The sequence below is a fragment of the Zonotrichia albicollis genome, chromosome 12, assembly GCF_047830755.1.
Source record: "Zonotrichia albicollis isolate bZonAlb1 chromosome 12, bZonAlb1.hap1, whole genome shotgun sequence".
In the NCBI taxonomy this organism is placed as follows: Eukaryota; Metazoa; Chordata; class Aves; order Passeriformes; family Passerellidae; genus Zonotrichia; species Zonotrichia albicollis.
In genome coordinates this window covers 10,645,699-10,671,243 of record NC_133830.1, presented here as the reverse complement: position 1 = coordinate 10,671,243, position 25,545 = coordinate 10,645,699, and the positions used below count along the sequence as shown (strand labels likewise).

At 53.0% G+C, this 25,545-nt stretch overlaps 1 protein-coding gene across 2 annotated transcripts in view; it reads left to right on the top strand.

The window, feature by feature from the left end:
- PLXNA1 (plexin A1) overlaps positions 1-25,545 on the top strand; it is a 113,053-nt gene that overhangs the window by 67,046 nt on the left and 20,462 nt on the right. For both annotated transcript variants that reach the window (XM_074549783.1, XM_074549784.1), the window contains exons 10-22: positions 1,538-1,738; positions 9,726-9,822; positions 10,109-10,299; positions 14,252-14,403; positions 14,706-14,826; positions 15,159-15,295; positions 15,825-15,992; positions 16,865-16,958; positions 17,425-17,664; positions 17,822-17,965; positions 18,644-18,878; positions 20,241-20,383; positions 22,859-23,115. In XM_074549783.1, the coding sequence (XP_074405884.1) occupies positions 1,538-1,738; positions 9,726-9,822; positions 10,109-10,299; positions 14,252-14,403; positions 14,706-14,826; positions 15,159-15,295; positions 15,825-15,992; positions 16,865-16,958; positions 17,425-17,664; positions 17,822-17,965; positions 18,644-18,878; positions 20,241-20,383; positions 22,859-23,115 (2,180 nt within the window). The remainder of the gene's footprint in view (positions 1-1,537; positions 1,739-9,725; positions 9,823-10,108; positions 10,300-14,251; positions 14,404-14,705; positions 14,827-15,158; positions 15,296-15,824; positions 15,993-16,864; positions 16,959-17,424; positions 17,665-17,821; positions 17,966-18,643; positions 18,879-20,240; positions 20,384-22,858; positions 23,116-25,545) is intronic.

Here is a 25,545-nt window from a genome sequence, read left to right as displayed (position 1 = left end):
AGAATTGATGCCCCATTTTGCAGAGTGGCAGCTGTGATACAGGGCAGGGAGGTGACAGAGCAGTGCCCAGTGTCCCCAGACTGCCCCAGCCCTGTTGCCACCTCTGGTTTGGGGCTAGCACTACTGATCCTCTCAGCTTTTATTTTGTTTAGTGTGTTTTGGAGATAAATAGTTTCTCCCCTTGAAAACTATGCTTTTGGAGACTACAGACATGTGAAGAACAGAAAACCCAAAGAGTAAAAGTGGTTGGATTTTTCTGTCAAGATTCGCTAAATGAAACAATTTCTTTTTTTTTTTTCTCTGCATTGTTTGAAAGTTAATTAATCATACTGGCAGAGATAAAGGCTGGCACTTTGCAAGGCTCAGCCTGGCTTGCTGCAGGATGGCAGGAGGCAGCTGGGCAGCCTTGGTCACACATGGCTGCTGGTGGCCTTGGGGCCAGAGCTGCCCCTGCAGCCGCACTGTGACCATGGGGAGCTCTGTGAGAGCAGTGGAGTGGCTGTGTCCTCTGCATTTCTGTTTCTAAAGCAGCTCACACGTTATTCCCTCTGATGTTATTTCAAGGCAGCACTCCCAGGAGTAGCTGCTGTAGGTGTGAGACCTGTGCCCGGCTCAGCAAAGTCGGTGTGGGATTGCATCAGGCTGTTGTTGCAAAGTGTTACCCGCCAGGCCTGCAGAGATGTTTTGCTGCCTGAGCTCATTTATTTTTGCTCCCTCCTGCTCCCCTGTGCTTTTCACACCAGAGTCACCAGCTCCCCTGGAGCAGCTGGGAGCCCGTGGCTATTGAAAGTGGAGTGCTTTGCCCTCCCAATGTCTCCTTCCCCAGGGGCTGGCAGGGAGGTGCTTTCCTTGCTTTCCTCCCCAGCACAGACTCAGCAGCATCCCCTGGCTGGAGTCACTGTGTGCTGGGCAGCCTGCAGCCAGGCTGAGTGGGGTGACACTGCTTTGAGCTGGTGCAAATAGAAGCAGCAGCAGCAAAATTTGCTGCAGAGCAGGTTCTCTGCCACACTGCAGGAGCACATGGCTGTGTCAAAGAGGGAAAAGGCTTTTCGTTCTGCTAATGAAGGAAGGGGGATGGAGGCTGCAAGGGAAGCAGGGGGGCTGAGCAGGTAGTTTGACAGTGCACAATCCAGTGGGCATTGACTCTGAAACCTACTGGCTGCAATGGTGGCATTGAAGTCCATGATGTTACCAGTTGGCCCAAACACATGTTGCTGTTGCAGCGGCAGGTTACAGATTCCAGAGATGCATCCTCTCCCCACCTCCCACCTAAATCAACCTGAGCTGTGGAGAACACTCTACTGCCCTGCCACCAGGTTCCTTTGTGCTCTTCGTTCCTGGCTTCAAAGCTTTGGGCAGAGCAGGTGTAGGATGCTGGTTTGGGATTGCTGCACATGAGGATTTTCTCAAGCATGTGCTCAGGGTGGTGTTTTTGCAGTGCATTGCCAAGCCTGCCAGCCAGGAGAGGGTCACAGGGGTGCTGGGGGAGGCTGTCCAGCGTTGCCATCTCATCATCTGCTTCTTGTTCCCCTTGCAGGACTGCCCTCAGATCCTGCCTTCCACGCAGATCTACATCCCCGTGGGTGTGGTGAAGCCCATCACGCTGACGGCCAAGAACCTGCCGCAGCCGCAGTCGGGGCAGCGCAACTACGAGTGCATCTTCCACATCCCGGGCAGCACCACGCGCGTCACCGCCCTGCGCTTCAACAGCACCAGCATCCAGTGCCAGAACACCTCGGTGAGTGGGCACCAGCTCTCCCTGCTGTGGGCCCTGCCTGTGGGCTGCTCCTTCCTGCTGCCCCAGCCCACGCCAGCTCGTTGCACGGGCAGTTTTGCTCTCTCGTGGCAGGTAGCAGGGTTTGTGTTGTTGTGGGGTGTGAGGGGGGCTGCTTGGGGTTGTTCCAGATAGGATGAGTGCTGAAGCCACCAGGATTTAGGGAGCACTTCCAAGGAAATTGGGTTTGCAAAGCTCAAGAAAGTTGCCTGGGCTGGAGCCAGCTGGGCCTGGATGTGCTGGAGCCCCCCTGACACCAAGCTGTCCCATTTTACAGGCAGGACAGAGGGAACACCTCTGTGTCCCATTGCACACGTGGAGCCCTCCACATGCAGCTGTGCCTGCCAGCCCTGCAAGGACTTCCCCTCCTCCTCTGCAGCCACTGTCCATCCCTGTTTCCATCCCTGATCTGACCAGCAGTTGCTTCCTTCCCCTGCCTGCCTGCCCTCCATCCCATGCTCCCTGCATTGCTCCCTGCCTCTGTGTCCTTGCCCCTGTCACTTCAGCTCTCTCCTGCAGGCATCTCTGCCCTCTCCAGGCACCTTATCCCCTAAGTGGGTTTAGCAGCCCTGGGTGAGCTGTGTGTGTGCCTCTCACTGAGCACTAGCCCATGCACAAAGCCACTCTGGGTGCTAATAGCCCCACTGGGAACTGCCATTGCTCAGCTCCTCAGCTGCCTGCTGTGCTCTACACCAACCTGCCCTCATCCAGACGCAGCCAGCCCCTCCCTTTGCTCGCCCGTTTAATCCTTTTAAAATTTGTTTTTCATCTCTCCTACTGTGAAAGCTCATTTGCAGCCTAACACCAGTGCTGATCCCTGCTCTCTTTGGTGGCACAAGTGACATTTAGAAACCACTGAAGATGAGCACTGGCTCCCTCCCTCCTCCAGCGATCCCAGGGCTGCAGAGCCTTTGGACAGGAGGATCATCCTGAGCCATTGGTCCTGACCTGGGCAGCAGCCCTGGGGGATGCTGTGCAGCCAGTCCAGCCCCCTGCCAGCTCTCCCCTGCCTGGAGCTGCCTCCTGCCCAGCTCTGTAGTGTGGGGTTTGGCTGAGTTTTTCCAGAGCAGTCTGGGACATGTGTGCTGCAGGATGCTCCCTGTGGGGAAGTGCTGTGGCTGCACAGTGCTGACAGCAGCAGCCTGATGGCTCCTGGGGGTGCTGGGGAGAGGTGCCTGAGCCACAGGGGAGCCTTTACATAACAGAGGTGGAGCTTGCAGAGAGGCTCTGAACGATGTGGACTCATTTCTCCCCACTATGTTTCAACTTGTCAAGCAGGGGGGAGAGTAAAGCACAGTGCATTCCCTGTGTTTCCCAAGGGATGCTGTGGCTGCCAGGGTTGCATGGCCTCTGCAGCTCTTCTCCAGAGGGATAGGACAGCTGTAACCACCACCTTTTCCTGGGCTGACAGTGGTGGATGTTTGACCTGAAAATTGTCAGGGATGCTGTGAAAACAGGACAAATTGTCAGAAGGGCATGTGTGTGGTGTTGTGAGGTGCATGGGGAACAGGTAACAGCAGCTCCATGGGCTGTACTCTGGGGCAGGAGATGTGGCTTTTGGGTGCAGGGTGGCTTCACAAAGAGAAAAACAGAGTTTTGACTTGAAAGAAGCTGCTTTGCTTTCAGGGTCTGCTCGCCTGCTTTAATGTTTGAGGGCAGTGAGCCAGGCTGCATTATGGTGTGGGGGATTCAGATTCACACTTGTGTGGTGTTTGTCTCCTTCATGCCTTTTTGCAGTCCATCTGGCTGCTTGATAGTGCTTCAGGCTCTCCCAGCCATGGCCCAATGCTTCTTCCATTGCACTTCATCCTTTGGGTTAGGATTTTGGTGTGGAGAACGCTGGCAAGTGGAGAAATAGGAAAAGGATGACATCTTCCCAGCCAACTAGTGAAGGATGGATGCCAAAAGGCATTTAAGCCCACAGTGTTTCCAGGAGTTCAGTGGGATCTAAACAAGAGGTTAAATACTCTGTGGAATAAGGGATGCATTCCTGAATCACTGGTGAATGAAAGGCATAATAAGTCAAGCCCCTTAAAACTCTTTGTCTTTTGTTTTAGTGCTTGTCAAACTCCAATGACTTGTTAGCACTCTGAAGAAAGGACATCTTGGTTAAATATTCAGCAGTCCATTCATTAAGGGCTGAGTGTTGACTATAAACATCGTTTGAAACACCCAATAGATCTTTGGCAAACTCAAGGGAGACCAGCTCTGGTATTCCCCAGCATCCCAGGCCATAAACAAGCTGGAAGAACATTTTCTGCCTCCTCGCTTTGGTCTCTTTCTGCTCTTCCAGAGGAAAGCAACCCTAATGGTTTTCCATGTATATTGTAAAGATGCAAAAAGGGAAGACAAGCCTAACTAAGAAAATGAAGATCTTTGCCAATAAACTAATTTTTGGAAATTGATTGCTTTTAATCTTCTGGAGGCAGACTTTTCCAGTCTCTTTTTGCAGCAGAGGATGGAGAAATGGTCGTCTGTCTTAATGCATAAGGTTGCCACTGAGATTCATTCTCCAAATATCCTTGCCTCTGCCTATTCTTTCCCATTTGACATCCCTCAACAAAGTTCATCCTCCTGATTGCTGCAGAAATGGAATAGTTTTGCAGTTGAAAAGTGCCACAGTCCCAAATCTGCACTAATGCCTGTAACATTGGACTTGATCTGATTTAGCCTTGGCCTTTGCAAAATGGCTACAGGTGTTTCTCACTGTCAAGGCTTTGGCTTTTTCTCTCTAAAATGTTCCTCTTAAGGCTGAAATAGCCCCAGAGCTGCTGTTTCCCTTTAAATATATAAATAGGAAGAACCCCTGATCTCCTTTTCATGAGCTTGTTGTCTCAGCACTTTAAATTAAGCATCATGCCTCAGTTATTTCCCTTTCTGTTTAGCCAAAGTCCCACGTGGTGAGGAGCAGCTGTGCCACCTCCCTGGCTCCCTTTTGGTTCCTTTCTCACCAGTGCCCCTGGCATGGAGAGCCCACCTTGCCCACAGTTTCTGCTGTGGAGGTTCCTGCCCTCTGGCTCAGCTCAGGTTGGGATGTTCTCTCTGGAGTGAGCTTTATTGCTGGGACAAAGTGGTGTGGGTGCAGAGCAAGCTGGGCTGGCAGGGTGGGTACATGTGTGGTACCCCAGTGTGGGTGCTGGGGCGTGAGGTAAGACCTCTCAGATTTACGTTTTCTAGGTATTTTTTGGTTGCTGTAGAACCTGGGTGTTGCTCTGGTGTATTCCCAGGGTCTCAGGTTGTCACACCATGCTGGATTTGAGGCAAGAGGAATCCAGGTGAAGGAGCTTGTGTGTGTTAGGGGAAGAAAGAAGGAGATCCATGCAAAAAGAGAAAAAGGAGATGCAGAACCAGAGGCTGAGCGTTACTGTCAAGTTGTGCCGTTGTGCGGATGGCGGTGTTTTACTCGGCCCAGGATATATTTATAGAGGAACATAAATCATACACACATGCCCTGTTCTGAGCACTGCACACCTCCACTATATGTATCTCTAATTAACCAGCCATGGAGAGGGAAGCAGGATTGGAGCCCACAGCCCCAGCTCCGTTCGCCAACAAAGCCGCGCTCTCCATCCTAGCGGTGCCTACATTTATCTTTCCTGCAGCAGTGTTTAAAGTGAAAAGGGAGTATCAGGAGAGTTTGATAGGATCCAATTAAATTCCAGCAGATAAAATAATGATGAATTGCAGTTGAGCCCTGGCGAGACGCGATGTACATTACTGCCATCCCCGTAGTGCGGGGAAGGAGTTGAGGTCATCAACTACAGAAAAATAGGACACAGCTGCAGCCCGAGCTCTCCTCCAGAAATGCAGCCCAGGGGGATGGTGCATGTGGGAGTGAGGGGGGCTGCACAGGAAATTTGGATGTGTGGGTTTGCCTGCAGAGGAGCAGCCCCTGTGCTGCCTTCCCTGGGGATGGGTTGGGCAGGCTGTGGCTGCAGTGGGATGGATGCCCTGTGGGAAGGGTGTGATGGCTCTGGGGCTGCCCTGCCTCCCCTGGCATGGCAAGGGCTGGTGCCTCCTCCAGTTGGCATGGCATTTGCAGGAGCATCCCAAAGTGCATCTCAGTGCAATCTGCCCACAGATTTGGGGTGTTTCTTGCTAGCTGCAGCTGTGTCCCCTGTGTGGCTCCCTGGAGGCACCTTCTCAGAGTGCTGAATCTCTCATCCCAAGGGAAGCTGGGAGCTCTCAGTGCCTGTTGCTGCTAGCTGGTGGGTGTGTGAGCAGTGAGCTTCCTAGAATCAAAAGAGGGACTTCCACAGCAGGTGACAGCCACAGCCCTTGTTGTTGGCAGGGCTGGTGGCATTCCCTGCATGGGGGCAGGGTGGATGTGAGAATCAGAGATGTGAAAAGAACGTGAGGTTGGTGGTTGTTATTTGGGAAGATGCCTGAGATAAGTTTTGGGTAAAGAGCCTTGAGAAAGGCTTAGTGAGGAGTTCTCTTGCCTGAACTGCATCTCTGCAGAAGGAGACCTTGCTGGGAAGATCAGTATCCAGATGGGTGGGGCTGAAACATCCTCCGTCCTCTCTTCCACATTTGCCTTGTAAGCTCTTCAGGGAGGGACAGGGAGACTGGCTGGGTTAGGTAAGGGGCCAGGCAGTTCTCATCTCAGTTGATGGCGTCTTTTCTCCTATTCCCTTCTTGGGCTGTGCTACATCAGAGCACATCACTTTTGGGCGCTGTTGGTTTGCTCTCAGGCTGTGCCTGTTGTATTTTGCTCCCAGAGCAAACATCCCTTTCCCATAGCTTATCCTCCTAGCAGTTTCCAAGGCAAATCATCCTTAGGCACAGCTGGGTGTCCTGGGCACCTTTGTGGAGTGGAAGATGGTCTGACAGCAGGGCTGCCTGGGTATGTGCATCCCCCACTCACACCCATCCCAGCCTACTCCCCTGCTGCTCATCCCAGTCTGCTGCCAGCCACTGGGATTGATTAACTGGGAGGTTAATAACAGTTAAGTGTTTAATGGGTGTTTAACACCATGTTAGCTCTGAACAGGGAGGAGCCAGCGTGATGGAACCTGTTGGCTGTCTGTGAGCTCTTGTTTGGTTCCCGTAGGATGGACAGATTAGTAAGCACCCCCTGCCTGATCCCCACCAGCTGTGGGGCCTTCAGGGCTGGAAGGTGGCTGCTGCTTCACTTGGATGCTGCTGCCTCCCTGGTTGTCGGTGGAGAGGCCGCTTTTGTGCTTGCAGTATGGCAAGGGCTGGTGTGAGGAGGCCCTTTGGAAACACCTTTCAAAATATGAGACGTTTTGGAAATTAGATCTGATGGATCTCCAAGTCTCAGGAGGCCAAGCCTGGAGCCCCTGCAGCTGCAGCTCCTGCCTGTGCACAGCCAAGTCTTGACTCCAGCTCCAGTGTTCCACAGGGACCAGGAACAGCATCCAAGCCACAGACCCACTGCTGTCTCTGCAGGGCAGGTTAGAGGCTGCTGACGGACATGCAGATGCAGAGGACACATTTTTCATTGATGCCCTTGTTCCCTTAGTGATCCCACACTTTGAACACCAGCTGAGGCAGCAGCTCCTGGTCTGCCATTCCCTTCACACAGTCCTGTGCTCCTGCTGCTCCCCTCTGTCTGCTCCAGCTCCCTGCCACAGCAAAGTCAGCATGCTCAGTACTGTGCCCTTTCCCAGAGGGAGACAGTCTCTCATGCACTTGGCCTCTTGCTGTCTCAGGAGTGGTGCAGGAAGAGTTAATGTTCTCCCTCCCTCTCCCCCTATTCTTCTTCCTCCAACCCACCTCCCAGAAGAACTAATTTCCAAAAGCAGCCGGGGCAGAGAGATGCAAATAAATGTTTTGGACAGCTGCAGGCTGGATGCCTTCCCGAGATGCCAGGGCCCCAAATGAGACATGTCAGAGTACAAATTGAAAATGCCAATTTCACTTACGCTGCCACGTGGCTCGTCACAGCTAAATTCTGCTCCAGCACTGCCACTACCCTCCCCAGCATGTGCTCCCTCCTGCTGCCAGGGAATGGGCTCTGCTCACTGCTATGGGTCTGGCCAGCTCCTTGTTGTGGTCCTGTTGAGGATATTCTTGGGTGGGAGTAGGACAGGGCAAGGTGAACAGATCTGGACTCCTAGCCAAGTTCTGGCTTCATCTTCCCAGGCCTGTTAACAGGGATGTTGCTGGGAGACTCTGGTGGTGGATGGTGCCTGGTGGGGATGTGATGAAAGCTGTCTGAGCAAACACAATGAGAGGTGCCATGTCCAGGGGTTGTGCTGGGGATGATGGGGCTCTGCCTGTAGACAGGAGATGGTGGTGGAGCTCTTAGGTTTGCAGCTGGCTGCATTATGTCTGACAACAGCTGTGTGCAGCTGACCAGCAGCAGCCTTTCTCCCTGGGGAGGGCTGCATTTTGGGGTCCTCCACCCTGAGTTTGGGTGGGGTGGCTCATGGACAAGGCATCACCAAGAAAAAGCTGTGATGGAGGACTAGGCTTGGCTGTCATTGGCTGTCATTGACCTTGTAGCACTGAGGGAGGGAGGTGTTGCTGTAGCCAGGTCTCACTCTGGGCTTGTGCCCCATTTTGGTGCCATGTCTGATGCTGGCTGATGATGCTGCCTGTCTGGGAGAGACTCAGCACAGCTTTGATGATCAGGTGAGAAGACTGAAGTGCTCTTTTCCAGCTGGCCTCATTCATGGGCCACCCCTTGGGGAGGGGTCGAGTAGAACAAAACCTCTGCAGAGGATGGGGCACTGTGTGGGGCAGCAGGGCTGGAGGAGATGCTGAGGCCACCTCCTCTTGGTACAGTCTGGGGCTGTGAAAGGTGACACTGGCACTGCCTGGAGGTGGTGGCAGGGCTGTGGGTGAACCCTGCTGGTGCATCCACTGCTCTCTAACAAACTCCACAAAGCCATGAATCATTCATTTAATCTCTCCTGACACGCCTGTCATTTTCTCAGGCGAGGAGCGGGGAATCTCTTGCCGAAGGAGGTCATTAGCTGTCAGGGATGGTTCCAAATGCCTTCCTGCCTCTATATCGATTAAACCTCTCTGGCTGCATGCAGGGGCTTTGCAGGGAATACTGATGGTGCTGCTGGGGCTGGGACTCAGCTGTTGAGGCAGGGCAGAGGGGTCTGGGTGGGGAGGAGGTGCTGGCCAGGCCAGAAGAAGAAATGGAGGTGGATTTGTCTGGACAGCAGCAGGTCCAAGGGCCTGACTTTTGGTCCCCTAAAGCTAGAGGGGTGGAATTCCCTGGTGTCAGCTTCCTGCCTGGAAACTCTGGGTAGTAGTTCCAGTCATGAAATGGGGAGCAGCCAATGTCCAAGCACAGTATGGAGCTGGGGCATCAGGGGATGTGGTGTGCTCTCTCTTGACCTCTTTCTGAGGGCCAATGTGGCACTGGAGTGGTGCTCAACTCTGTCCCACCCACAGCCATGTGGCCATAGCTTTGTCATTTTGTTAGGGGTGATGGGGCTGGAGGGGACTGTGAGGGACATCCTCCCACTGGCTGTTGGGGGTGACTCTACTGAATCCAGTCCTGTGATGTGCCCAGCCTGTCCTCCCCAAGCTTCACTAGTGATGACCATAATCCCAGATATCCAACTGAGCATCCCTGGAGTGGGGAGGAGATGGGGAAGAGCTTGGGAGCCTTGTGGGGAAAAGTACATCTGTGCTGCAGAGGCACCATATGTTTCTTCCTCTTTCAGCAGCAGCTTTAGACCTCTGAGTTGATGGGCTTTGGGTCTATTTACAAACCCTCTTTTTGCTGCTTTATTTTTTTGCCAGTCCAGCCCACTGGTTTCATGTGCTGTGACTGGTGCTTTGATGAGTGGCTGTCAGACCTGTTTGTCCCTAGCCAGCAAGTCCCAGCCAGGACCCCATCCCTCTCCTCTGGCTGATGGGAGACATCCGTGTAATGGGACTGTATGTCTCTCTATGCCCCTCAGCACCAGGACATTTGTCTCGATAATTAACAGGCTCTGCCTTCTTCTGTTTCCTCCTGCAGTATTCCTATGAAGGGAATGACATCAGTGACCTGCCCGTCAACTTGTCTGTGGTCTGGAACGGGAACTTTGTCATTGACAACCCCCAGAACATCCAGGGTGAGTGAGGGATGGGATGGGACCTGGCCCAGTGCCCCCTCAGCCTCCAGGCTCCGGACCATAACTTGCACCGTTTGGTGGGTTTTTAAACAAGAGGCTTTTCCCAAGCACTTTGGGAGGCACTCCACTGTGGTGTTGAGTCCAGGGCATTGCTGGCTCCTTCCCGTGGGGGTTTGTCCCACTTGGAGCTGATGGGAGCGGCCAAGAATCAGCTGCCTTTTTCCCCCAAACCTTTTCCCATGGGCTGGGGGGCCGTGCTGACCCTGCCCTCCTCCCTCCCTTGCAGCCCACCTGTACAAGTGCTCGGCGCTGCGGGAGAGCTGTGGGCTGTGCCTCAAGGCCGACCCGCGCTTCGAGTGCGGCTGGTGTGTTTCGGAGCGGCGCTGCTCGCTGCGCCAGCACTGCCTGCCCTATGAGAGCAGCTGGATGCACGCCAGCAGCGGCAGCAGCCGCTGCACCGACCCCAAGATCACCAAGGTACGTGCCACACCCTGTGCCCACCCCAAAATCACCAAGGTACGTGCCACACCCTGTGCCAAGGGACCCTCACGGGATATGGGGATGGGGCTCTCCGGGCAGCTCATGGCAGCCAGATCTACTCAGTGTCACAGACATCTTTTATGAAAAATCCTTTCCTTAGGATTTTTCCTCCTGAGAAGCTGAGAGGCCTCAGGAACAAAATGTAAACAATGGTTATCTGCTGCTGTGGAATGCAACAGGTGGATCTGTGATTGGTCTCATGTGGTTGTTTCTAATTAATGGCCAATCGCAGTCAGCTGGCTCGGACTCTGTCCGAGACACAAGCCTTTGTTATTATTTCTTTTTTTTTCTATTCTTAGCTAGCCTTCTGATGAAATCCTTTCTTCTATTCTTTTAGTTTTAATATAACATATATATCGTAAAATAATAAATCAAGCCTTCTGAAATATGCAGTCAGATCCTCATCTCTTCCCTCATCCTAAGACCTCTGTGAACATGGTGACAACTCAGTGTTTAGTAACTGAGTGTTTTTTGTCACCAGTTTCATTTCCAAGGCTAAAATCCTCCCTCCACCACCCCTGTTCACTGGGCTTTCTGGCTCGTTTCCAAAATTCCAACCCTTCCTGCACATGACTGAGGGATCCAGGGAAACTCTGGTTGCTTCTTGTGTTGCCATGTGCACTGGGGCCAGTAGTTCATCGTCACCATCCCATTTCCCTGACAGCTTTTATGACCTTTGCTTTTAGGATTGTGTATATTAATATTCACATGCCTGTTGGGGCTGGGATCCAGGTTCACAAGGAGGTACTGGTGGGTATTTCAGCTGGATACCTTCTGCTAACCCACGTCTGGCCAGGCCTCGAAGGTGTTAATTACTGGAGTCTTAGCACAGGATCTGATCTGTTTGGGTTTCAGTGCCTTATCTGATGGAGGCTGGAAATGAGAGTGTTGGCTTTTCCCAGTGCTGCTGCCTGCCTCTCACACGGATGGGCCCTGCAGTGTGCTGGGTGGCAGCCATGTGGAGAGAGAGGGGAACAGCCCTGCTGGGCACATCCCTGCCTGCAAGCAGTACTGCCTGCAGAGTTGCCTGGGGCTGGTGGAGTGCTGGCAGGAAAAGGGATCTATTCCTGAAAAAGTGGGATTGAACCTCAGAGCCTGCATCCCTACATGGAAGTTGCGTGTAGAGCTGCAGGGCTCCCTGTCAGCTTCCCACTGTGCTCAGGCTGAACTCCCCAGATCCAGACCCCTAGGGGTGATGGGAGTGGAGGATGCTGTGGGGCAGGTCATGGCCTCGCTGTAGGCTGTGCCCTGGTCCTCTTGTGTTCAGGTGACCAGGGCTGCAGGCATTTACACACACACACCACTCACAGCAGCTTCCAAGCAGCTGATGGTGCCCAGCATTGGTCACAGCAGTTGGTCCAGAGCTGGTGGTAACAGATCTCCCCAACTGAATCATTATGAGATTTTACAGTAATTGCAGGTGTGGCAGGAACACATCTGTTAGCAGGTGGGCTTGACCTTGGCACTGCTCTGTGTCAGTGCCCTGGGAGGTGGCAGGCAGTGTAGATGGGCAGTGGTTGTTGGTGTGATGCTGCTCCTGAAGCCTGCCTGCTGCCTCCCACTAACCCAGTCCTACGCCTGGGCTGTGGGCATGCTTGCAAGTGGTCCAGAGAAAAGCCTAGTGCAGAGAGGGCAGCACAGGGCAATGGGGGAGAAGAGTCTCCTACAGTGGTTTCATGAGGAGTGGAGGTTGTTCCTGGCCAGCTCAGCAGAGTGCAGGTGTCCTCATGGTGGTGGGGCTGGGAGATGACCATGATTCTTCACCCTTGAATCATTTCCCCGTTGTTCAGTGGTGGGGACAAGCCCCTTCCAAACCTCTGTGGTGTCTTGCCTAGTGCTCACTGTGACCCTCAGAGTGACATCCTTTCTCTTGGGAAGGGGGTACCCCTTGGCCTCTGCACCCCCTGGCTGTGCTGTGGCCACCAGGGCTGAGAGCAAGCCAACTGCTTGTACCCACTGGAGCTGGTTGCTCGTTGATGTAAAAGGACCCTATGAAACCAATTAGGAGAAAAGCAGCATTGTTTGTTGGGGCCAGGGGTCCGGAGGTGGAGAGGGGAAAAGGAGGGTTGAGCAGCTATTGCTCTCCTTGGCAGCTCCCCCCTCCCACACACCTTGTTTGGCTGTGACCTCCCTGTGCTGGGTAGCCAACAATGTAATTTCGTTCCTGGGCTCCTTCCTCCCCAAACACGTGGCCCTTGTCAGTTTTGCTGTGGAGGAGGAGGCTGGAACATGCAGGAGTAGCTTTTAACACTCATTTAGAAACACCAAACAAACAGCCACTTCTGCCAGCCTTCCCACCAGAGCTTTCTGGAGGGGAAGACCCAACCTGCTGCTGGCTGCAGCTGCTAGAATGAGCTCCAATCCCAGACTTGGGCAGGGGCTGAACAAGGTTTAGGCAAACAGTGGTTCCCCACAGCCCCAGAGGGTTTTGTTGCTGTGTAAATAGTGAGCCGTGACTGCCTTGGCATGACCCAGGGTTCAGCAACCAATCCTAGCTCTGCTGCTGGCCTGGGACACGTCCTGCAGGATACTTGTGTGCAAGGGGACTGGGTGCTCCTGTGTGAGTTTGCGTGTGCTGAAGGTCATCAACTCAGGGACAGAAGTTAACCCCAGAGGCAATGGCTGTAGTGGGACTGTGCAGAAACAGCCCTTGGCTCCATGCAGTCCATCAGGGTTGATGATGTGGACAGTGTCCACTGCTGCATATTTCCCACCCTCAGCTCATCTGCTTTTCCTTGCTGTGAAGATGATGTTCAGGAACGAGCTCTTCACAAGGAGGAGGAGGATCCATCTGGCTCAGGCCCCAGGGCTACAGCTGCCCAGCTTTGCCAAGGATGGAAAGAGCTTACATGTGCTTGGTTGTAGCTTGAACCTGTCCAGGAGCTGGGCTTAGTGCAGGCAGAGGTGCCTGGCAGTGCTAGAGGGGAGGAGAGGCTGCTCTGAGCCAGGAGAGCAGAGAACCCATCACCTGCAATAGAACCATCCCTTCCCCTGGCTCAGGCTGGGATTTCTTCCTGGACTGACCCAGCCTGCATTCCCTTCTCCCTCTGCTGCTGCCTGCAGCTGCCTTCTCCTCTGCTGTGTCTTTGTGTCACTGGTACCCTGCTGTGTCCGCAGGCCCACCCAGGGCATGCAGCTCTGCCATTCATCCCAGTCAGTGCTGCAGGTGGGCACTGACCCTGGGGCCAGCAATCACTGATGTAAAGCTGCCTGTAATTGCCTGGTTAGAGGCAGAGTCCCCACATACCTTGGAACAGGGCCCACACCTCTGTTCATCCCTCATTCTGCCACTGTCTGTCAGGCCACACCTGTCTGCTTTATTGGGCATCATCCTGGGAAATGAGGCGTGGTGCTGTGCTGAGCTCCCCTCCCTTCCCAAGTGGCCTCAGCAAAGGGTTTGCTGGAGAAGAGAGACACATTTCCCCCACCTGCCATATCACCTCTGCAAGGACCTGTTGGAGATGCTTTCTCCTTTGAGGACATCTTGGACATGGGAATCTCATCACTGGGCACCTGGGACCTGGCCAAAAGCCATGCACGTCCAGGGGCTTCCTTGCTGGTTCAGCTGATGCTACCCTGTCTCCTTCGACTCTTGTGTCCTTGTCACCCAGGAGATGGCTGTGCCTGCAGGAAGGTGTCCCTGTCCCAGCCCTCTGCTTGGACATCTCTCATGTCTTCTGGCTTGTTCCTGGGGGGATATTGTGGATACAGCTGTCACTGGGGAGGTCTTTCCTGCTCTGTGGGCAGCTCACACATGTGCTGGCATTTCTCATCACCTGTCTGCCTTGCTGCTCGTGACACACATCCTGCAGCTGCCTGGGCTGCAGCCTGCCTGAGTGAGGCATCCCTGTGTCTCTGCATCCTGGTGACAGACCATGCTCTCTCCTAGCTGTTCCCTGAGACCGGCCCCAGACAAGGAGGGACCCGTCTGACCATCACTGGCGAGAACCTGGGCCTGAAGTTTGAGGACATTCGCTTGGGTGTGCGAGTGGGCAAGGTGTTGTGCATCCCCATCGAGAGCGAGTACATCAGCGCCGAGCAGTAAGTGCTGCTGAGGGGTGGGCGTGCTCCAGGTCACCTCAGGAGGGTTGGGACAGCACTGATGGTGTTCAAATGCTGCCTGTGGCTGCACAAGGCATAGAGCTGAACTGGGAGGGAAGTACCTGCTGGTTGTGGTTGCTCTGGGAAGAGCTCAAAGGCTTTGGGGAAGCTTCTCTGAGGGCTGGCACTGTCAATTGCCACCACCTTGGTTTCTCATGGAGCTGCTGGCACCTGGGACCTTTGCTTTGCACAGGGAGTGCTTGGTGCCAGGACACTGAGAGTTTCTTCCTCTCATCTCTTAGGATTGTGTGTGAAATCGGAAATGCCAGCCAGACCAAGATGCATGAGGCACGGGTAGAAGTGTGCATCCGTGACTGCACGCCCAGCTACCGGGCCATATCCCCCAAGACCTTCACCTTTGTGGTAAGCCCAATGCTGGGGACAGGTCTGTCACCTCGAAAGGGAGGTGATGCTAGGTGGTTTTGCTTGGTTTTCTGGCTGAGTTGGAAAATTTGCCATAATTTTCCTGAGGGGGAGGTGGGGGTTCTCTGGTCAGGCGTTGAGTCATGATGATTGAATTTCTCCAAGGCTGCCACTGCTCTGCCTCCCCACTGTCCTGCTGGCACTGCCAGGCTTTAGTACTGCTGCTGTCTCACAGGTCCCTCTCCTCTGTGGCCCTGTCACCTGATTGAAGCTGCTTGCGAGTAAGGATTTCTGTTCCAGCCTATCTGACTCCTGCCCTTTTCCTTTGACAGATGCCCACTTTCTCCCGTGTTGTCCCAGCCCGGGGCCCTCTCTCTGGTGGCACCTGGATTGCCATTGAAGGCACCCACCTCAACGCTGGCAGCAACGTCTCCGTGACAATTGGGGGACGGCCCTGTGCTTTTTCATGGTGAGGGGCACACAGGGTGGTGGGCGGTGGGCAACAGGCACCTTCAAAGGCAGTGGGACCCCCAGACAGGGCAGCAGCCAGAGGCCTGGGCTAGGAAGCCAGGAGGAGACCATGGGAGCCAAATCCCCTGGGTGGCCAAAGGTGTCTCCTCTTGAAACCTCTGTGTGTCAGAGGCTGCAGGAAGAGCCCTAAGAACAGAGATTTTTCTCTAAAAGCACAAAGCCCTGAGGCATGAAGTGGATAATTTTTAGATTAGGGATGATAATGGAGCGGCTCTTTAAATATTTTCCTGCGGTAATTACTGGTTATCAGCCCTAATCGCTGCTGTTTGCAGCCGCCGCACGATGGGAACGCTCAGGAGCTGCTCCGTCTTTCCCGCCTGCCTTTTGTTTCATTTCTTGGGTTTTTGTTTTTTTTCTTTTTTCCCTCCTTTCTCTCTTCACCCCCAGCTGTTTCAGAAGGGGAGAGGGGCTGGGGCAGGGGGCTCCCTGCTGCCCAGGCACTGACAGGTTGTGTGTTTGTGCCCCAGGAGAAGCGCCCGTGAGATTCGCTGCAGGACCCCCCCAGGGCACACCCCTGGTGGCTCCCCCATCCTCATCAACATCAACCGAGCAGAGCTGAGCAACCCAGAGGTGAAGTACAACTACACAGAGGACCCCACCATCCAGAAGATTGATCCTGAATGGAGCATCAACAGGTGAATAGCAAGGAGCTTATGGGATGAATGGGAGACTGTTTCCCGTACGGACTTCCCACTCCTGAGGGGCACATCTCAGTGCTGTGATAACTGCCAGGCTGCACTCCAGAGATGTGGCAAGAGGAGTGTGAGCAATGGCTTGGCACCAGGGCCCTGCTAACTCCTGGCCTACAGTGCTCAGCCTGGCAGGGGGCAAGAGCAGAGAGTACTTTGGATCTGCTTAATTTCAGCTTGACATTTGGTGGCGGCAAATAAAATTAAAATATTTCCCATCGGGGGATTTTTTGAAATGTTTACATATTTTCCTAAAAGGCTTGAATTGGCTGGAGAGGAGATGAAGGAATCCATTAAGAGCTAGTGCCAAGGGAAACCTTCCCCAGGCTGTTGATGAGGAGCAAGCTCCCCAGAGGCATGGCCAAGGTCCCTGGGAGCACTGGGCTTTTAACACTAAATCATGGAGAAAACCTGGCAGAGTTCAGCCTCTCCTGTCACCCACTGCCTCTGTGGTGGAGAAAGGGTGGCAGAGAGGAGCTTGTACTTGGGATGCTTTCCTGTTGTGAATGCTTAGTTGATCTTAGCTTGGGAGCCATCTTCAGACCCTAAACCTGCACACAGAGTGGGATGTCAGTGTTAATCACCAGGTTTTATATCTCTAGCTGGCCCTTGGGTCAGCTGAAATGATTTGACATTGATTCGTGCTAGGTTCTGCCAGCCATGCAACATATGGGTGGGATAAGAGATACCTGGGGCATGGTGGCTCACTTGGGCTGGGGCAGATGGGCATCTGGCTGGAGATGATGGCTGCTTCCTTCCTAGAACTGGGGATCCAGTGCCAAGCTGTGTTTCCTAACCCACTGTCTCCATGTCTCTAGTGGTGGGACATTGCTGACTGTGACTGGCACCAACCTGGCCACCATCAAAGAGCCCAGGATCCGGGCCAAGTACTGCAGCTCTGAAAGGGAGAATGTAAGTGGTGCTGGCTGGGGCTGGGGGCAGAGCACAAAGAGGAGGGATGTTGTCTGTCTGCAACACAGGGCAGAAAGTGCACCCTTTGCTCTTCAGGTGTGATGGTGTGGAGAGGCTGAGGTCCAGGGGCTGCTGCCCTAAAGAGAGGCACCAATCTCTCCTCCAGCCAGGTGCTTTCAGGAGAGGGTTGAGATCTCAGCATTCAACATAGTGGAAGGTTTCTGGGACACCTATAGGATATTGACAGAAAGAGCCTATCTGCAGCTTGCCATTCCTTGCACATCCATTGCAGACAGGAGTCTGTCTCTGCCCTGGGGTGAGATGTGATGCCTATTGATAGAACAGAACAGGAGATTCCAAAGCTGAACCCTGTGTCCAGAGCCGCTGCTATCAGGAGATCCTTGTGGGGTCTGATCCTACCCACCTTCTTGGGAGTGTGTCTGACCTGGTTCTGTGCCTTCTGCAGAACTGCACTGTCTACAATGACACCACCATGGTGTGCTACGCTCCCTCCATTGACAACCCTGTGCGGAGCCCTCCCGAGCTCGGCGACCGCCCGGATGAGATCGGCTTTGTCATGGATAACGTCCAGGCCCTGCTGATCATCAACACCACCAATTTCGTCTACTACCCAGACCCTGTCTTTGAGCCACTCAGCCCCACAGGGATGCTGGAGCTGAAGCCCAGCTCTCCCCTCATCCTCAAGGTAAAGAGTCTGCGCCTGGGGGCAGAGGTAGGGACATGTCCCTCTGTGGAGGTGGCATTTTGTCTCTTCTGGAGCAAAGATTTTGCTGTGTGTTGGCTTTCTTTAAACATTCCCTATTGCATGAGAACTGACAGTCTCATTCCTTGTCCCCTCAAAGGGCAGGAACCTGCTCCCACCAGCTGCTGGGAACTCCCGCCTCAACTACACGGTGCTGATTGGAGACACTCCCTGCACCCTCACGGTGTCTGAGACACAGCTCCTCTGCGAGTCCCCCAACCTCACTGGCCAACACAAAGTCACAGTAAGTGCTGACACTGGTGCCTTTGCTCCTTGTGCCTCATGTGTCTCAGAATGTCAGTCTTTATCCCAGCACCAGCCCTGCTGTGTGCTCGTCCTTGAATGAGGACCAGATAATAGGTGTATGTGCAAGAGCGTTCCACAGGAGTCATCTTCCTGCTCCCTAGGCATCCCTCTTCCTAATCACATGTTTGGTAAGGCCAAATACTTTGTCACCCTCCCCCACACTCAGCTGGGTGTTGCTGTGCCCTGGCTGGCGCTGGATGCAAGGCAGGGGGGATTCCCACCTCTCCCCCTCAGTGCTGGCACATGCTGCAAGGCAGGCTCCTTTGTTCGTGGGGTTGTAGTGCAGCAGTGCTCACGCTCCAGGACTCTGCCATGTTAAAAGGGACCCAGCACAGTCCTCCCCAGGCTCCCCATCCGTGGGGAAACTCGCTTTACATCCCATCTGTTACTGTAATGTTGTCTGAATGAGACATCAAACTCAGTGCCTGCTCCACGTGCACTGGCAGCGTGTGTGCTGCGTGCCATTGAAGCGTCTTGCACTGCTCCTGCCATGCCTGTGTTTGCCCTGGGCTGGGAATTGTGCCCCAGTTCCCAGCACGGTGGGCACAGCAGGGGGGGCTCTCTGTGGCGCACGTTCCCTGACAGCAGCTCCAATTTTTACCCTGCTGTGGTGCAGATCAAGGCTGGAGGGTTCGAGTTCTCTCCAGGGACGCTGCAGATCTATTCGGACAGCCTGCTCACCCTGCCCGCCATCATTGGCATCGGCGGCGGTGGCGGCCTGCTCCTCCTCATCATCATCATTGTCCTCATCGCCTACAAGCGCAAGTCCCGGGATGCCGACCGCACCCTGAAACGGCTCCAGCTGCAGATGGACAACCTGGAGTCCCGGGTGGCCCTGGAGTGCAAGGAGGGTGAGGGATGCCTTTGCCATCAGCATGGGGCTCTTTGGGTGTTTCTTACTGCTCCAAGGCTCAGCGTGCTCCTACCCTTTCCTTACTGCCTTTCAGAGAGGGAATGGGAATGGGCAGAGCTGCTTTGTCAGCGGCAGTGCACTCATTTTAGGTGGGATTTGGGGATTTTTCCAGTTAAGAAGTTCTTCTCTGTTTCTCCAAGTGGGAAAAAAGAGAGCAAGCAGGGTAGCGAAGGCTTCCTGTGAGTGGGCAGTGGATCTCTCATTATGTGACAGACAGAAGCTGTGAAATTGGACAGAATTCCTTGTATGATACTGCTGATAAAACCTAATTGCCCATTATCCCCCTGAGCTGGCTCCAGAGGCCCCGACCCTGCCAGCCACAGCCACAAGCAGCCCGGACACTGTGAATGAAGCAGGCACTGAAAACAAGATAATAAAAAGGGGAAAGAAAGACAAACCTTTGCTCCCCTAAGTCCCCATCCCTCCACATGCCTGTGGATGGCACTGGTGACAGGGAGAGGGGAGGGAGCTGGTGGAGGGGATGGTGTCTTGTCTTCCACAGCTGGCAGATAAAAGGATCTGCTTTTAATTAAAAGGCACAATCTCTTCCCTGCCTTTTCTCTTTTCTAGTCCCACTAGTTACAGATAAGATAGCACGCCTTTCAAGCTGACGGTTTGTTTTTTCTCATCAGGCTGACGAGCCTGCAGTCCTCTGCCTGGCTTTCAGCTCCCTTTAAAGTGCTGTTAATTTGATTTTTCTGAGGGTTTTTTCCCCCACCCCAACCCCCTTCCCTGGTGCATTTCCAGCACTCTTCTCCCATCAGCTTTTCCCTGTAGGTGCAATTAAAGGTTCAGGACCCCCCTGGATCATGTTCCCCCGGGAGTCACAGCTGCCTCTGCTGGGATCAGGAGGTTCTGGGGTGGGTGTGTTCAAGCTCTTCTCTCAAGTAGTATTTAGGTCAAAAAGAAATTAGGGCAATCTTGTGATTTAGGCTAACATTTTCCCTAAGAAGTTCTGTTTTTGTTCAAACCTTGCTGTTCCTCCCTGCCCCCAGCATCCCTGGGAGGCTGCAAGTGCTGGGCAGGGGGGATTTGACCCCCCTGGGACCTGGCAGTTCTGTTCCCAAATCTGCCACTTCATTTATTCCGGAGATGTCATCCCCACACTCTGTAGCTCAGTTTCTCCATCTGTGAGATGGGGACGGCAATCACAGCCTGCCAGCAAGAGGAATGCTGAGAATATTCATGCCTTGGGGAGGGTCCACCCGTGGGGTGCTGGGGGTGTGATGAGGGGCTGAGTGCCAACGCTGTGTGCTGAGACTCCAGGATGTGTTGTTTAATTCTGCTTTTCCCTCCCTAGCCTTTGCTGAGCTGCAGACAGACATCAACGAGCTGACCAATGACCTGGATGGGGCTGGCATCCCCTTCCTGGATTACCGCACCTACGCCATGCGGGTTCTCTTCCCGGGGATAGAGGACCACCCTGTGCTGAAAGAGATGGAGGTGTGGGTCTGTCTGTCTGTCTTTGTAGTGTTTCACACTGGGGATGTGCCCCTGCACAGTCCCCTGCACGAGCCCCTGTGCCCCCGGGCTGGAGAGATGCTTTGGTTGGATGCTGGCCCGGCGTGGTGCATCTCTCCACGTGGCAGCCGGCGCGGATGTGGACTGGCTGCCAAATGGTTACTGCGTTCTCTGACATTAATATCAATATTTATATTAATATCATTGCTGCTGTCATTTTCTACAGCACTTGCTTTATTCAATTGGGTTTGTTTGATGCCTGACTGGTCGCTTGTTTTTAGCAGGGTTGTCTGACATCGCCTGCCTGCTTGGCTCCATTTCCCCATGCAGAACCCATCCTTGGCATCCTTCCTCTGCTCCCCAAACCAGCTCCTTCTCTTCTCCTGTCCTCCCTACCTCTGTATAATTTAGTGCATGCAATTGCATAGCAATTGCCTCTTGTGTGCTGGGCTGCTGAGGCCACTCTTGATTACAAGAGGAAGGAGGGGGGTGACCTTCGTTTCCCCTCACTGCTGACCCAGCACAGTAATTAATGTCGACGTGGGCTTCACAATGTATTTAGGAGAAGTAATTGGCCCTGGTGCAAGATGCACGGTCACTAATTACAACACAACAAGCTCTTACCAACTGCAAGTGCACGTGCTGGTGTTGTACGCCAGCATGGCTATGGTGTGGGCCCTGGCCCTCTGCCTGCTCTGTTTCCCCAGCCCCTAATCCCAGCTCTGGAGGGTGGTGGGGACCCTGTTTCCATGGATTTCCCCTTGCAGCTCAGGTTTCCGGATGCTCAGAGCCAAAGCAGGCGTGTAGGTCTCCCTGGGGCACAGCCCTTCCTGTCTGTGCAAATGCCTGGCTCTTCTCTCACCTCTGCTCTTGCTCTTAAAGAATGTCCCTAAAGAGTGAAAGTGGAAAGGGTATCAAAAAGGGTATCAGAGGATGAATTTTGCATTTGCTGTGGCAGGCTGGGTGGACTTTGTCCATTTCCAGCTCCTAACTCACAACATCCTGCTTGAGGGAGCACACCAGCTCAGCCTGGCCTGGGAAGCAAGAGGTTAAATTTGCGAAGGGGGAAAAAAAAATCCCCAAAAGAGATTAAATAAAGCAACTAGAGTTGTGTAAGCTTCATATAATTTAATCAGGTTTGCTTTTATTTGTCTCTTTACTCAGAGTGTAACATTAGCTATTGCAAGTGACGGAAGGAAGCTTGCTCACGCACATGCTAATCCACAGTGAGCACCGGTACCAGCTCCCTTCCTCTGCAGGCATGTGGGGCAGGCTGGCTGCTTTATGAGAATTTAAGCCTGATTAAATATTTAACTCAGTATTGTTCATTTATTTCTGCTAATGATCAGCAAGTTGAACACGGGGACTTAGAATCGACAAGGACTTGGTGGGAAGCAGGAAGCGGGAAATAGTATTTTGGAGAGGGAAGTTACAATTGTGAGGAATTTCACTGAACTGAAGAGCACCAATCCAAAGTTTTGGTTGAAGTGAAATGATTTGATGTGTCAAAACTCTGTTCTTCATTTTGAGTTGGTGCTTTGAAATGAAAAGTGTTGTTTTGTCTCCAAATACCGACATGAAGTGAAATTTAATGCTTATTCTCCCAATCAGGAAGACAAGGGGGGGAATTAAAGAAAAAAACTGATGTTTTATCCAGGAAGGTTTTTATTCAGAGGAAACCATCTTTTCTAATGGGGAAATGGAGTCTTGTAAAAATGTTTGTTTCTGATAACAAATGTGGTCAGGGCTGGCCAGAGCTGGGCTGCTGATGGCAATGCAGGTGTGAAAGCATCCAAGTCCAATCCCTGCTTGGTCCTACGTGGCCAAATATGGCCAGAAACACAATTTCAAATGTCTCATGAGTACAGGGACTTTTTAGGGTGTGTCTGCAGTGGGACAGAGACAGATCTCTGCTATTATTTCCCTATCTGAAATCCATCCCCACAAACCAGGCGGGTTTGCTGTTGGTGGAGCTCGGGGTTGTGGCTTTATTTGCTTTCTGTGTAATACCCAAAGCACATGTTTCAGTGACTTGGGTGGGAATTGAGCTGCTTGTTAGCTGAAATTGAAAATGATAATTTGTGTGTGTGCTTGGGAGAGGAGGAGTGTTTGTTTATGGCAGGGAAATGTGTTTATGTGTCTGCACACAAGTGGGAGAGAGTCTTTGTGTGGAAGGGTGTGTCTGTACAGACATATATATACATTGATGCCCTGAGACTGTGTTAACCTGATGCTGGGATTTTACAAACTAGATAACTCTTGTGGAGGAACTGAGACTGATCACCAAAGGGGAAGCTTGGTAGTAGGAATAGACCTAGTCCAGCTGCTTCTTGACCCTTTTTCATAATTTCATTTTGTGGGATTGAGAGTGAATTCAGGGTGTGGTTCAGTCCAGCCACCTTCTCATCACTATCATCCCCATCATTCCTGTCTCTCAGCTTTGCTCTATCCTTGCAGGTCCAGGCTAATGTGGAGAAGTCCTTGACCCTCTTTGGTCAGCTCCTGAACAAGAAGCACTTCTTGCTGACCTTCATCCGTACTCTGGAGGCACAGCGGAGCTTCTCCATGCGGGACCGCGGCAACGTGGCCTCGCTCATCATGACAGCGCTGCAGGGTGAGATGGAGTATGCCACAGGGGTGCTGAAACAGCTCCTGTCCGACCTCATCGAGAAGAACTTGGAGAGCAAGAACCACCCCAAGCTGCTTTTGCGGAGGTGAGTGTCGCCCTGAGAGGCTGGAGCTGTGGGACAGTGCCCAGGCACTTCTGAGCACAGTGACATGAGCTGGTGTCCTTTGGGGATGCCACCAGGGATGGCTTTGGTGTTGGCTGTGGCAGTGAGAGCACTGAGTCTGTGGTTAAACATTTCCTTGCTTGTCTGTGTGCAAGTGTGAGAGGGATGTGGGACTACCTGGCCCCAGCCAGCTCAGGAGCACCCGTGGGATGTTCTCACTCCAGTATGGCCTGTGTGGGGTCGTGCTGCCTGGGAAGGAGACAGCAAGGTGCTTGCCAGGCTGGTGCAGGTAGGGTGCATGCTGCTGCCAGGCACTGTGTGGGTTGCTGTAGGTCACCTGGAGAAGGGAAGGTGACCAAGTGGTCCCCCACATCTCTTGGCATGTGGGGCAGCTCCTGCCTTGCCTGGTGGCTGTGTGGATGCCAGCATGGGCTGGCAGCAGGCAGGAGTCCTCCCTTCCCTGCTGTCTCCTCAGGGCTTACCTGCCTTGCCAGTCACATGGGGGCTTTCCTGGGAAAGTCACTCAGATCTCTGCGAGCTGGGAGTCTCTCTGGGCTGGGGGAAGTGCAAGCAGGAGGCAGCCTGCCAAGCCCTGACGTGAGTCTGCCTGCCCCATCAATATTTAACGATAGCTCTGAGCTCTCCTTCATCACGGGCTGATGAATATTGAAAAATACACCAAGTCCTGAACAAAAACTATTAATAAGCTCCGCTGGTTCAGCTCGAGGCCCTTGGTGCCATCTTCTCCCTTTGCACACCATGTGGTGCCTCCCCATGCTGACACCCAGCAGCCTGGTGCCACCAGCCTTCAGCAGAGATGCAGGGATGGCTGAGAGGCGCAGGCCTGACACATCACCAGAAAGGCTCTAGAAACCCAGGGCATCCTTCAAAGATAAACTGATGTTCATGGCATGGCCAGACTGGACAAATCTGTCAGGTTTTGTAGGCTTGTCCTGGGGAAACACCTGGAGAAGACCCAGATGTGACTGGTCCCAGTTACATCCGTGTTGCCCATCTCGTTGCTTTTTTACTCTCTGTGCTTCATTTACATTACAAGGGTGCCCTTAATGCCTCAAAGCATCTCATTAGCATGTGTCAGAGGGGGTGTGTTGTGCTGGTGATGGCTGTCTGGGAGTGGGGTGGGTCTTGGAGGTGCCAACCACTGCTCCCCATCCCTGTCCCCTGACTGCATTCTTAGATTCTTCCAGTCGTTCCTCCATAACACCAGATTTCACTGAAATATTTAGAATGCATTTCCAGCTCCTGAAGTAAATCAATAAAATATAAATAAAAGACATCACGAGGAGGCTGGCAGCAGCAGTGACTGAGCCATGGCAGCAGCACAGGGGCAGAGCCCAGCCTGCACCAGTGCCCAAAGACTGCCAGTCCCCAGCCACAGTGCTTGAGGGCCTCTGCAGTTAGGACAGGGGTAAGTCCCCTGGCCAGCACCTTGCTTGTGCCTCCCTGAGTGATATTTAACAAAGAGACTGTTCTTGAAGCCATGGTGCAGAGAGCTGTGCTTCTCTATCTGTTTGATTAGCCTTGGGTGTGAGAGTGTGCTTACTGCCCAGGGCAACTGGATTAGCATTGATCTAACTGGGGAGAGCTGTTACTTATTTATTTGGTTGTTGGATAATCCCCCCATTGCTGTGGCATCTGGCTCTATCATGGATAAAGACAAACATTCTCCAGAGCCTGAGTGGTGGCACTTCAGATAAGCATTATGGGCTTGTCAGGTCCTTTCTAGGGCCAGGGAGGATGTCTGCTGAGTAGCTGCAGTCCACTTCTCCCTTGGCTTTCTCTCCATGTCCCTTCTCCCTTTTTTTTGTTCCATGTGGTGGATTATTCTTGCCTGGTGGGGGCAGGAAGCCTTCCCTTCCCTGAAGGCTCAAGTAATGCTGTTCTCAAATGGTTTAAGGAGATCTGTGCTGTTCCAGGGAGGACAAAAAGGGCTAAACCCCATTAGCACAAGAGAAAACCTTGGAAGGGACCATATGACACTGAGTCAGCTTGAATAAACTCTGGGAAAGTGGATTTTCTGCCCCAGCCATCTGGTCTTTGGGAACTGCTCCTGGCCCATCTGCTGGGCATAGCAGTGCATGGAATTGGGCAGTGGGACTCCTTCTGGTGGCTCTAACATTTTGGTTCCTTCTGGATTTTGTTTCTTGAGTCAACCATTTGTATTTGTTTCCCTGGGGCAAGAGGAATGCAGCAATGTCCCTGAGGTTATTAGTATTGCCTGTGCTTTCAGGGCCATCTGCATTTGCATGTGGCTGATCTGATAATTAATGGGTGGATAAGCTGGAGATTTTAGGAGTGAAGGCCATATTAAAAATAATGGACATGTTAAGGGAGTTTTATGGCAGCGAGATAAAGTGTGGTGCAGAGCATGTTAGCTGCACCTGTAGGGCT